The 13,312-nt window shown below is 41.5% G+C and overlaps 1 protein-coding gene and 1 long non-coding RNA gene across 10 annotated transcripts in view; one reads left to right on the forward strand and one right to left on the reverse strand.

The window, feature by feature from the left end:
• CTNNA3 (catenin alpha 3) overlaps positions 1-13,312 on the forward strand; it is a 543,396-nt gene that overhangs the window by 522,372 nt on the left and 7,712 nt on the right. For 5 of the 7 annotated variants that reach the window (XR_014548214.1, XM_083614464.1, XM_083614463.1 and 2 more), the window contains one exon: positions 6,208-6,342. Coding sequence is in view for 4 of the 7 variants with exons in the window: in XM_083614464.1 (XP_083470590.1) it covers positions 6,208-6,342 (135 nt within the window). In the remaining 3 variants the exon portion in view is untranslated. Of the gene's footprint in view, positions 1-1,375; positions 1,469-2,136; positions 2,246-6,207; positions 6,343-13,312 lie in introns of those variants that run through there. The other 2 variants (XR_014548215.1, XR_014548216.1) reach the window with 2 other exon arrangements.
• The window catches only part of LOC310762875, a 602,857-nt gene that overhangs the window by 36,237 nt on the left and 553,308 nt on the right, over positions 1-13,312 (reverse strand). The window lies entirely within an intron of this gene.

The raw sequence follows: 13,312 nt of genomic DNA on the forward strand, positions 1-13,312 counted from the left end.
TTCATTGAGATGTTACCTCAGTGTTACCCTACTTTTTCAATTGAATTATTATAAGCTGTACACTGGAACTGATGTGCAGTTAAGTTAAAATGGAAGAAGAAATGACACATTAATTTATTTTCTCTTATATCAGGAATAAGAATTCGTTCACTTTTCAGATGCAGTCTAGCTAGTCTAAAAATAAAAGGCTACATATCAAGGATACTTGTTTAGTATAAACTAAACTTTACGATTGTGCTGCCACCAGTTCACTCAGTAGCAGTACCTCAGTTTTTGAATGCAATCAGTTCCGGAAGACTTTTCGAGTTCCGAAACGTTTGAAAACCAAAACTCAATAGTCGACAAGCTAGGCTTGAAGGTCTTGCACTCAGCAGAAGCTGCGTTTCCAGTCCGACTTCCGAGACATGTTCAAAAACCGAAGCATTTGCTTCTGGGTTTACAGCGTTCAAGGTCTGAAACATTCGTCAATGGAAACGTTTGAAAACCGAGGTACCACAGTATAGTATAGTATTTCTTTAATGCTATTTAGCATATTTATATACCATCCTTCCTACCGAAAGAGCTCATGAAGGCAAAATACAAGCCACAAAACAATAAAAACTTCTTAAAAACCATTCCAATGCAGATGCAGACTGGGAAATATCTCAATTTAAAAGGCTTGTTGAAATAGAAAGAGTAGGCTCCAAAATGATGACAGATGGCACCTGTCTAATATTGAAGGGGAGGGAATTCCAAATAGTAGGTGCCACAACTGGGTATATAAGGGGTGAACCAATCTTTCAGGTATTCTGATCCCAAGTTGTATAAGGCTTTATACACCAAAACCAGCCCCCTGAGCCTAGTCTGGAAGCTAATTAGGAACCAATGCAATTCTATCAACAGTGGTGTAATGTCTTGGCAGTACCTTGCTGAAACAAGAAGTCAAGCAATTGCAGTTTGCACCTTCTGGACCAACATTAAGGGCAGCCCCACAATTCAGTAATCCAGCCCTTAGGTTACAAGCACATGGATGTCTGCGGTCAGGCTATCCCAATGGCTTTAATTTTCTTACCAGCACTCACAGCTACTGAGGTTACCTAGGCCTCTAGCAACAAAGATGGATCAGGGGCACCTCCATACTATGTACCTGCTCTTTGAGGAGTACAACTCCCTCCAAAGCAGCCAGTTAACCAAATATCCATACGTGGAATCTATGCACCCACAGTGCCTCCATCTTGCCAGGATTCAGAGCCAGTTTAGTGGTCCTCCTCTAGCCCACCATCAAGTCCAGGGGTTACAAGGCCTCTCCTAATTCAAATATTGTAGAGAAGTAAAGCCAGGTGCCCCAGTGTACCTTGTGTGTTTAACGAACATGCACTTCTCCATTTATATAAAGCTCAGGACATGAACAAAGCCGCTGCCTCTGCTGATACTGAAAGTTAACCAGGCTAAGGGAGAACAGCTTAAAGCAGCCAACCCAGGGAAGGAAATAGGTATCCTTCCTCTCTTCCACAAGCTTATTTTGATATATGCAAAGCAGCATTCCCATGCTTTACAGGCAAGCAGGGACATGCTTAGCATGGTCCATAGTTTTCTGATGTGCTGTTTTCTAAGCATTTCCCTGTCCTCACCTTGTGCAAATATCTGCCCTAGTCCAGCAAATGGGTGCTGCATGTGCAGTTTGCTCCCTGGTGCAGCTGTTACAGCTGGTGCATGTAGCCTTTGAGAAAACTGAAAGTAGCATAAATTGGCTATTCAGATGAGGGTGCTAGACTTAGATCTCCCCTTGTCTCTTAATAGCTGATAGGCACCACTGCAATTATCTCACCTGGATATGTGCACACAACCCCAACCACTGGGGCCTGGATTGTTTGATTGTTCTCAGGATGGAATATACCTTTCTCATAGTTTCTCCCCGCTCTGGTTCCCTAAACTGGGAATAACAGAGTCATTACAGGTCTTCTTGTCACAACCAATAATGTCCGTTCATTAGAATACATCAGTTTATTACTCACAATACCTCACAGAGCACGACTCTATTATCTTGACACCCCTTTCCCAATCAGTACCTTGGCCATAATGTAAAAGAGAGTTTTCAGTATCCCATATTACATGCAAGTTAGAAAAACAAACCCTTCTTTTCTTTTCCCCATGTAGCTTCTAAAGCGAGAGAGCAGCTGAAATAAGCAATCACTGTGTAATGAAGACTCATTGTTGCATCTCTTTGACCTTTTCCAGTTCATAAAGTAGAGCAGTTTCAAATGAATGACTTTTACTCAAGCTGCATACAATCTCATATCATCAAAATAGGGAACTGTGAAACCATTTGAATTAGGCTTTGAGATTTTTGCCTCTGGGAAAAAAATATGTGTTGTGGCTTAACATTAACTACATCGTATAGATTATTCACTTTAGCAGGAGCCATTTTGAAAATCTACAGGAAAAACAACATTACTTCTTATTTCTGGTTAAAGAAATAGGACACAGTGCAATACAAGTGGCCACATTCATTCAGGTTACAACCCATTTTCATTGCAGGTTTAAAATATATCAGCAACCCTTATTCATAAACTCTAAAAATAAATCTGCTAAGGGTTCATTTATTTAAATTGCAGAAATATTATCCCCCGCTATTAGAGGATAGTTTTGTTTGCACTGGGAACAAGCTACCTGCAAAATTGAAGGGGAACTTCAGGCTCAGGTACTGTACTTCGCCCAAATTCAGAACTGCCAACTGCCTTATAGTCCCAGTCTGATCCCAAACTCCAGCCTGCAAGTAAATTGCCCCATTCAGGAGGAAACACCAAAATATCATCTTTGACTATAGGCAAGTAATCAATTTAACAAAGGACAGTCACCCGGCAGCCACAACAATACAATTTATGCTACCATCACTGTGCTGTGGGAGCCAAAGACTTAAAGCAAACTGTAATTAAGATATTTATTTCTTCATTTATATTCCATTTTGTTGCATATCACCAAACTACCATTAAAGGGTACTAGCTGATGATAAAATAACTGAGACAAAAATCACAGTTGTATAATTACAATAAGCACAGTCGTGGGTGTTATTTAGAATAGCTTAAATACAATTTCAACGTATGCACCATTTGATGAGAAGCCACTGAAAGCGGTATCGGGGCGACAATCCAGCACATTTCGTTTTTAATAGGCTTAAGTGTACTTTGATCCGTACTGGATTATGGCCATGATCTGTAGCACTAGCCATTACTAGAATCAGTACAGCAGCAAAGTAATTTTATGTCCTTGGAAAGTGATGAGATGGAAGTAAAGCAAAACCCAAATAATGTATACTGGAGGCAGTTTACAGCATTTTGAATTATGGAATTATATTAACTAACCCCCTCCCCAGCTATTCTGCAAAATGGCTTTACCCATTGAAATCAATGAATATGCTACCATTGTTTTCAGTGAATCTGCCCATTTCAGCTCCACTTGATCATTACTTTTTATTGTGAGAAATGAAATGGCTAATTCTGTTATCATTTGGATGACAGACACTCATTAGAATGAAAGGAATTCTTGTTCCTACGGGAAATATCATGGTAACCATACAATAGCTAACACGACAACTGGTAGTGTCTAATGGTCATATGACACACAAGAGTGATTTTAATCTGCATTATACTGCTTTGCTTTTGAAGGGGATCAGAATGCATAAACAATTATATATATATATAAACACACACACACACACACACACACACACACACACACAGGCTATGTTATGGATTTACTTTGGAGTATAGTCCAGCTGAACACAGTGGCGCTTACTTTTAAATAGCAATACATAGAACTGAGAGAGGGGGTTGGGGAGAGACAGTGTGACACTATTATATCGCTCCATGTTGTAGAAAAAGCATATCTATTAGATACCTATCCAACCAATCACTATGTTGTACAAAAGAGGGCAATCTGCAGATACCATATTATGAGAAGGTCCATTCTGCGTGATATCAAAACAGACTGTTGTTAATGTGTTGTTACACACGCTTTGTTGTATTGTAAAAGCTTAACTTCAGGATGCTTAGAATCACTGTGGACAATTGTAGAGCTGGAAGGAACCCTGAGGGTCCTCTGGTCCAACCCCCTGCAAAGCAGGAATCTCAACTAGAAGTGGTTCAGAAATTAAATAAATAAAAGGGTTCCAAACATGCATTGCCAGGAAGGCAGAAATACGTGCAGAAATTCAAATTTCACACACTCCATGCAACCCACACACGCCATCCAGCCAGTTACAAACTCCATTCCCAGTAGCCCAGATTAATATGGAAGTTTATACAAGCTCGCATGTTTCCTCTGTGCAATTCCATATGCTTATCTTAAAGCAACACATGCCAAATGCTGGATTGGAATGCCTGTCTTCATTCATCACACTGCGCTGAAAATATTATTGAGCAATGCAGTCTAGTTATTTAAAACAGCCACTCCCATGTATTTTTTTGCGCAGTAAATATCATCAACAGGTGTGCCTGAGAATGTTCACATAAAAATATTCATTACTGCATAGACTGAGGAAGGTCAGCTTGTCATTATTAATTTTAGTAATGGATGCCTGGACGCAGAGAAGTTTGGACTAATGCTAAATGTCAGTGGGAGCTACTTTACCTTAGCCCTTTACACCTCCAGATTCTCTGTTGCCTTGTTCCATCTCCAATTGGTCCTGACATCAACTAGGGGAGGAGGACATTTTAGGGAGCAGCAACTGCCATCTCCTTGTATTTGTCAAGTACACCTAAGTGTAACATTTAGAAGTGCTTGGAAGGTATAAAGAAAGGAAGGATGCAGCAGGACATCTACAGGGCTATGAAGATGAGTATCCAATGTATCAAGTGCTACCTTCTAGTGCTGCTACTCATTTCATTATTGGGTCATTTCAACGAGGTCATGTCACCCTCCGTATTGGATGTTTTTGAAATTTGCTGTACACCCTTCCCTTATGGTTGAAAGAAACCCCCTTAATTCCCCCCCCCCATCTCAAACGGTTTTAATTTTATAGCACTTCAATGTTTTGTCAAATCTGCATTGTCTGTCCCTCGAGACCCTCGGCACAAGATACCCTTGTGTACATTTTATTTTTTCCCTCCATAGCCAAGGATCAGATCTCTGAAATTTTACACAGAGCTCAATAAAATGATGAGGATTTCAGAAAAAAATACACCAGCACTCAAAAGATTTTATAAATGCCTAAATTTTTTTAAATAAATGCACTTGTAGCCTAGTTTTTCGGGTGAAAAAAACTAGGTTTCGAAAAGCTGAATTTACAGCGTGTGGGCATGATGCAACCCAAAGTTTTTGATGTTGAAAATTATTGCAAAGACATGCTCTTTCTTGATAAAGAATGAAATTTATGGTTTTTTTATTCCTTGTAATGAAAATTTTACATTTTTGGACGTGGGGGAGGGAGGGAATGGCTACTGGGTAGGCATTTTGTACAACTTTCCTACAATCCATAGCCGTAATAGAAAAAATTAATGAAACCAAGTTGTTCATCTTAAAAATTAAAATAATAAAGGTTTTTTTGAGAGGGCAGGCATGTTTTAACTTTGGGATATTTGAATTTGAAGTTATGAAAATTAGAACATTATATGCTGACATGTAAGGAAATAAGACCTAGCAAGAAAAAAATCCAAAAAAAGTAAAAATTGAGTATTATATACAAATTTGAGTACATCAAATTAGGCTTAAATTATTTAAAAAAATATTCATTTCAGAAATATTAAAAATATTTAGAAAACATATTCAGTAACCTGAATATGTTTATATAACCACATTGGTTCTACCACCAATATAATAGAATAAAATGTTATCATAATTATTTTCTTGCAAAGGGAACATGGCATAATCAAATGATGATACAAAAGAGCAAGATTAGACTAGGGCATAATGTTCAATGTGTGCTCTTGAACTGGACATGAAAAAATCCAGTCATGTCAGGGTCAAGGATTTGAGAATGTGATTCATTTGAGTTAAGAAAAAAAAAGTTTTTTGTAGCATGCACCTTATAGGTAGTGTTGGAGAAGTGAGATATTTAGAGAACCATTGTTTAAAATGTCGGGAGTTTGTAGCATGGATGCCTGCTTTTCAAGTAAAACCTTTTTTTAAAAAATACTACTATATGTATGCGGTCTCTTGGACTGGATTCACCTGTATTCCAAAAAATAAAAATTGCTAGCAAAATGAAATATTTTTTCCTTCTTTTTTTAGTGTCAAGACCCATCATGTAAGCAGGACTTACTGGCTTATCTAGAACAGATCAAACTGTATTCCCACCAGCTCAAAATCTGCAGTCAAGTTAAAGCTGAAATACAGAATTTAGGCGGAGAACTCATCATGTCAGCAGTAAGTGCAAATTGTCCTGAGGTCATTTCATTATACCATTATCTTCTGGTTACAACCTGCACTATAATCAGACAAAATGTCAGATCCATGAGACGAATATTTTAGTCTCTTGTGGGTGCGGCAGTTTAGCCCACATTTGGAAGGAATACATACAGATACATGTGAATATTCTAATGTACATTGTATTTGTTGCCTCAGCATAAAGATCTTTCAGGCTAGATCGGGGGTGGGGGGGGAGAGATACATTTGATAGCAGCATTATTAGTGTAGTGCACCAATTTCAAGACATGCTGCATTACCAAATAATTACTTAAAATAGCAGGTAGACTTCGCATTAGAATCATAGAATCATAGAATCATAGAATCATAGAGTTGGAAGAGACCACAAGGGCCATCGAGTCCAACCCCCTGCCAAGCAGGAAACACCATCAGAGCACTCCTGACATATGGTTGTCAAGCCTCTGCTTAAAGACCTCCAAAGAAGGAGACTCCACCACACTCCTTGGCAGCAAATTCCACTGTCGAACAGCTCTTACTGTCAGGAAGTTCTTCCTAATGTTTAGGTGGAATCTTCTTTCTTGTAGTTTGGATCCATTGCTCCGTGTCCGCTTCTCTGGAGCAGCAGAAAACAACCTTTCTCCCTCCTCTATGTGACATCCTTTTATATATTTGAACATGGCTATCATATCACCCCTTAACCTCCTCTTCTCCAGGCTAAACATGCCCAGCTCCCTTAGCCGTTCCTCATAAGGCATCGTTTCCAGGCCTTTGACCATTTTGGTTGCCTTCCTCTGGACACGTTCCAGTTTGTCAGTGTCCTTCTTGAACTGTGGTGCCCAGAACTGGACACAGTACTCCAGGTGAGGTCTGACCAGAGCAGAATACAGTGGCACTATTACTTCCCTTGATCTAGATGCTATACTCCTATTGATGCAGCCCAGAATTGCATTGGCTTTTTTAGCTGCCGCGTCACACTGTTGGCTCATGTCAAGTTTGTGGTCAACCAAGACTCCTAGATCCTTTTCACATGTACTGCTCTCAAGCCAGGTGTCACCCATCTTGTATTTGTGCCTCTCATTTTTTTTGCCCAGGTGCAATACTTTACATTTCTCCCTGTTAAAATTCATCTTGTTTGTTTTGGCCCAGTTCTCTAATCTGTCAAGGTCGTTTTGAAGTGTGATCCTGTCCTCTGGGGTGTTAGCCACCCCTCCCAGTTTGGTGTCATCTGCAAATTTGATCAGGATGCCCTTGAGTCCATCATCCAAGTCGTTGATAAAGATGTTGAATAAGACCGGGCCCAAGACAGAACCCTGTGGCACCCCACTAGTCACTCTTCTCCAGGATGAAGAGGAACCATTGATGAGCACCCTTTGGGTTCGGTCAGTCAGCCAGTTACAAATCCACTGAGTGGTAGCATAGTCAAGACCGCATTTTACCAGCTTCTTTACAAGAATATCATGGGGCACCTTGTCAAATGCCTTGCTGAAATCAAGGTAGGCTACATCCACTGCGTTCCCTTCATCTACCAGGCTTGTAATTCTGTCAAAAAACGAGATCAGGTTCGTCTGACATGACTTATTTTTCAGAAATCCATGCTGACTATTGGTGATCACAGCATTCCTTTCTAGGTGCTCACAGACTGTTTGCTTAATGATCTGCTCCAGAATCTTCCCTGGTATTGATGTCAGACTGACTGGGCGGTAATTATTTGGGTCCTCTCTTTTCCCCTTTTTGAAAATAGGGACAACATTTGCCCTCCTCCAGTCTGCCGGGACTTCGCCTGTTCTCCAGGAATTCTCAAAGATGACTGCCAGTGGTTCTGAAATCACATCTGCCAGTTCTTTTAATACTCTTGGATGCAGTTCATCTGGCCCTGGAGACTTGAATACATCTAGACTAGCCAAGTATTCTTGTACTATCTCCTTAGTTATTCTGGGCTGTGTTTCCTCTGCTGAATCATTTGCTCCAAATTCTTCAGGTCGGGCATTGTTTTCTTTATCGGAGAAGACTGAGGCAAAGAAGGCATTGAGGAGTTCAGCCCTTTCTGTGTCCCCTGTTTGCATTTCACCATCTTCTCCTCTGAGTGACCCCACTGTTTCTTTGTTCTTCCTTTTGCTACGAACATACCCATAAAAGCCTTTTTTGTTGCTTTTAACCTCTCTAGCAAGCCTGAGTTCATTCTGTGCTTTAGCTTTTCTGACTTTGTGTCTACACGTGCTGGCTATTTGTTTGAATTCCTCTTTGGTGGTTTCCCCCCTTTTCCATTTTTTGTACACATCCTTTTTTAATCTTAACTCAGTTAAAAGTTCTTTAGATAGCCACCCTGGCTTCTTTAGGCACCTTCCATGTTTCCGTCTCATTGGTATTGCCTGAAGTTGTGCTTTTACTATCTCCCTCTTAACAAACTCCCAGCCATCATGAACTCCCTTTCCTTTTAGTATTACTGTCCATGGGATCTCACCCAGCACTTCCCTAAGTTTTATGAAGTCGGCTTTCTTAAAGTCGAGAAATTGTGTCCTAGTATGCTTGGCTGCTCCTTTCCGCTGTATAGTAAACTTCAGAAGAGCATGATCACTCGCGCCTAATGATCCTTCCACTTCACATAGAAATGATCCTTCCATTACTCACATAGAAAACATAATGGGGGAAAGTGGGATGCATTTGTTGCTGTACTAGAGCAAAATCAAGAAAAAGGCTGATACTATATGGTGGTTATGCCAAAGTTATGGGCAAACATGCCACTGCACAAGTGTAGGATTGGTATTTAAAAAAACCAGGATGTTTAGATTCAATTTTAGTTAAATATTCCTTCTGTACACGATCCCATCCTGTTTATTTAAATGTGGCATTATTGTATAATTCTTTACTCATTTCTTGCCATCATACCTTGCCATCCTTTTCATTATGAGGAATATCAATGCACTCCAGGAAATATGTGAGAAAGATGAATTGTCCCAGTGACTGAGAATACAAAAATGATACTTTCCTCCAGTGGTTCCCTTCATTCTTATAACAATAAACACTCTGTGAATATGTTTAGTGGGAAATGCATAGGAAAAAACAAACCTGTTGGTAAAGTGGCAGAATCAACATTCATAGAACCAATTGCTGAGCTACCGTAGTGAACGACTGACCACTCTTCTACTACTGTTAATAGATTGAGCATACACAAAATGAAGTATAAAATTAAGGGGCACGGGTGGTGCTGTGGTCTAAACTACTGGGCCTCTTGGGCTTGCCGGTCAGAAGGTCAGCGGTTTGAATCTGTGTGACAAGGTGAGCTCCCATTGCTCTATCCCAGCTTCTGCCAACCTAGCAGTTTGAAAGCACACTAGTGTAAGTAGATAAATAGGTACCACTGCAGCAGGAAAATAAATGGAAGCATCAAGGTGTCCTGTTGCACCAGAAGTGGTTTAGTCATATTGGCCACATAAGCCGGAAAGCTGTGGACGAACGCCGACTCCCTCGGCCTGAAAAGTGAGATGAGTGCCTCACCCCATAGCCACCTTTGGCTGGACTTAACTGTCCAGGGGTCCATTACCTTTACATTATAAAGTTTGAGAGCTTATCATTTAGGTATGTTCCGTGGCAATATGCAAATAGCTTTAACAACTATAACAAAGAGACTTGAACTGCAATAGGAATGCAGTAACAGTAATTCAGATTTTTGCAAAACAACATGGTGGAGTTTTGGGGGGGATGTGGGATATTGTTTCTCATGCAGTATGACTTATTAAAGCTGTAAATAGAAACAGCCTTCATAAAAACAACTGCAATCCTTTCTGCTTACTCACTGCTCTCCAAGCTTTTGCATGTGTAAAAAAATGGTTTACTAAAGTGCGCAATCAAATGTGCTCACTTTCTTGTGATTGCAGAGGAAAAGTCCTTGCTGGTGATCCATACTTGCGGAGTAATAGAAATGTAGAATTGGAAGGGGTCCCAAGGGCCATCTAGCTAACCTTCTGCAATGTAGGAATCTCAACTCGATCATACATGACAGATGGCTGTCCAACCTCTGCTTCAAAATCTCCAAGGATTGAGAGTCCACCACCTCTTATGAGAGTCTGTTCCACTGCCAAACAGCTCTTATTCCAGGGCATGCAGAAGAGAGGTTCAAACATTACTCCCCCACCACAGTTGGTCTCTAAGGTGCTACTGGACAATTTTTTTAAATTTTTTAAATATATTTTGACTGCGTCAGACCAATACGGCTACCTACCTGGATCCCCAACCATATTTTGCCAACATGGGCAAGGGCTGTTGGGGGTCAGCCACAGGAAGGTTGAACAAGCCCTGGCAAGAAGAAGCTGAGAATAAGACATCAGTCACAACCAAACAATCCTACACGTTCTTCTAATAAAGTTCTTCTAATGCTGTAAAGTAAACAGAAAACTGATAACACATCCAGCTTTTCATAATCATCCTAAATACCACCAACTGGCATAATGACAAATGAACTGCTAAATAGAAGAGAGCATCTGACAGAAAATCAATGCAGCAGGCGAGAAGAAAGAAAACTATTTCACTTTAGGCAAGTCCTTTTTTATATTGTGAATTTTCCACCTTCTTCTCCTGGCCTTCTGCACAACCATACACACACATATCCCAAGAGTTCTCCCCTGCAGTCTGCTCTTTAACTTGGTATGCTCTTAGACTGATATCTTTTTTTCACACCGAGCTAATGATAAGTATCTACATAGGCATGAGAATTATGTCCCCTGGAACCATTATCTGAAACCTGGGGTTGCTCCTGGGTCCATCTTTGTTAATAGTGTCCAGCAGTGCTGTTAAAGGTATCGGTTGGTTGCTCAAGAGCAATCAGGCAATATGCCTCAATAGTCTGTTCTAAAGCTTTCTTATTAGTGATAAAAACATTTAGAATGCAGAGCACCTATATTCCGTGTCTTGCTCATTCACTGGCAGAATCTGAGAGTGGGCGGTCATTAAACCTTCCCCAGCAGAGTAGTTTCTTGACCCCCAGTCTGCGCCTTCCCTCTCTGCACGGAAGCTTTCTGCGCAAGGAAGGCTTGAGTAACAGGGCACCTCCCTCCTCCCCGCTTTGCTCAGGCAAGGTGTCCTGGCACCGCCTTGCCTCCTCCGCCCCCTGCATCTCCTCTCCACTAGAGGCGTGGCTACCTTCCTCTGCTGAGGAAGTGCTGCTTCCCACGATCTTTGGGGGCTCTCTGTAATCCATCCGCCTTTTCCCCTCTCGCCCCTGAGCGGATGGCAGTTCCCTGACAAGTGCCTTCAACCAGCTTTGGCTGGTACGCCAGTTGGGGCCATTCCTCAGCTGAACCTTATCCCATCCCATGCCATTTATTTTATCCCTTTCCCCCCGGTCCTTTTGCATTCATTTCTTCCTCTTAAAGCAGCTTTCCGCTCGTATCCCTTTCCTTTCTTTTCACAGTTTATGTAGACAACAACAACATTTTATCTGACTTTATCATTTCCTTAAAACTTTCTTAGTCCTTTTTCTCTCAGAGGAGGGAGACCTTCCTTCCCACTCTCCCCAACTTATCTTTTCCTGGTCTCTGCCCACCTCCACTTTATTCAGGATGCAAGGAGCTGCTGGTCCAACTTAAGGCTATATGGCGTGAGTAGTGGGCGGAGGTAGTGATGGGCAGGCAGTGGCACTGAGGTTCACCGGAAAGTGGCCCAAGGCTTATGGTTTGAGAAAACGCTGCCTTAGAAAGCTACACATTCATTGTCTTTGTTCCTCAGAAGTTTTAATTGTTTGGCTTACCTCAGAACAGATTTTGGATGGTTCAGGAGAACCTACCCACCGTTCCTTTTTCACTGCTGCTTTTGATGTACAGATACTTGATTTCTGGCCAATTCTAACTATGTATAGCTTTTGCCAAACTCAGTTACGTGTTGACCTTCTGCTTAAATTGTATTCCTTATGGCCTGCCCTTTTCTCTTCCAGTTTCCCTTCTCTGCCAGAATTTGCTACAGATATTCAGCAGCTGCAGTAATGGCATGGAAGGCAAAATGTAGATGGAATTAAAGAACATTCATTAGTCTTCTCGTTTGTACACTTTGAATCTGATTCTGATTTCCATGACCAGACTATGGGTTAAATTATTTGGCTGTAAATATTGAAATACTTCAGAGGTGACTGGATTTCAGTTGGAGGGGAGCATAGGAATGACATATCAAGCTCTTATTTGTCCTGTCAGTCTAAGGATCAAAGAAGAAATGCTTTTACTTCTGCTGATTACAGTTTAACCTGCATTTCCCCCTATTTTCTTACACTCTGCTTTTTCCTCTAGGATGGCAGCCTGGAGAAGACATATTGATATAAAGTGCAGCCCTTGGCAGCAAAACAATTCTCACATTAAGCACAGAAAAGAAAATTGGTCTAAAGCAAGGATGCAGAAGCATCTTGTAAAGGAGTGGGGAGGGCAGGAATCTCTCCATCTGGAGATGCCCCAGGCATCTCTGCTCCAACTCTTCCTTTGCTCACAATGCTCGCCAGTCACACCAGACCCCTCTGCCTATTCCCCTTCTTACACTGTCACAATGCTTCGAATTTGCATGGAGCTGAGTAAGGGCAGGGGAGGGGAGGGAGAACAGTGGCAGGGGCAGGGAGTTTGCAGCAAAATCTGGTCTGGATCAAAATCGTATGGCATGCCACCTTAGGGCAGGGGTTTGCCTTCATAAGAGCCACCATGCACATGGATTGGCAGAAACAGCTCACTAGGTGGGGGAGAACCCCTATGCTTGCTTCCTGGCAGGTGGGCTGCTGTTAATGGGAAAGGTCAGGGAGCTTGACTCAGTGGAAACGCACAGGCAGAGCCAATCTGGTACTCCAACAACATGCCAAAATACCCAATAGTCCTACCTCTCCCCCCCCCCCCCAAGTAAGCAATAGCAACACACCTGTCAGGAAACTAGCATAGCATCCATGGACGTAGCCAGGATTTGGGGGGGGGGGGCAGGACTTTTGTGGGCCTCCCAGAAGTGATGT

The sequence above is a fragment of the Podarcis filfolensis genome (assembly GCF_964270895.1).
Source record: "Podarcis filfolensis genome assembly, chromosome: 5".
Taxonomy (NCBI): domain Eukaryota; kingdom Metazoa; phylum Chordata; class Lepidosauria; order Squamata; family Lacertidae; genus Podarcis; species Podarcis filfolensis.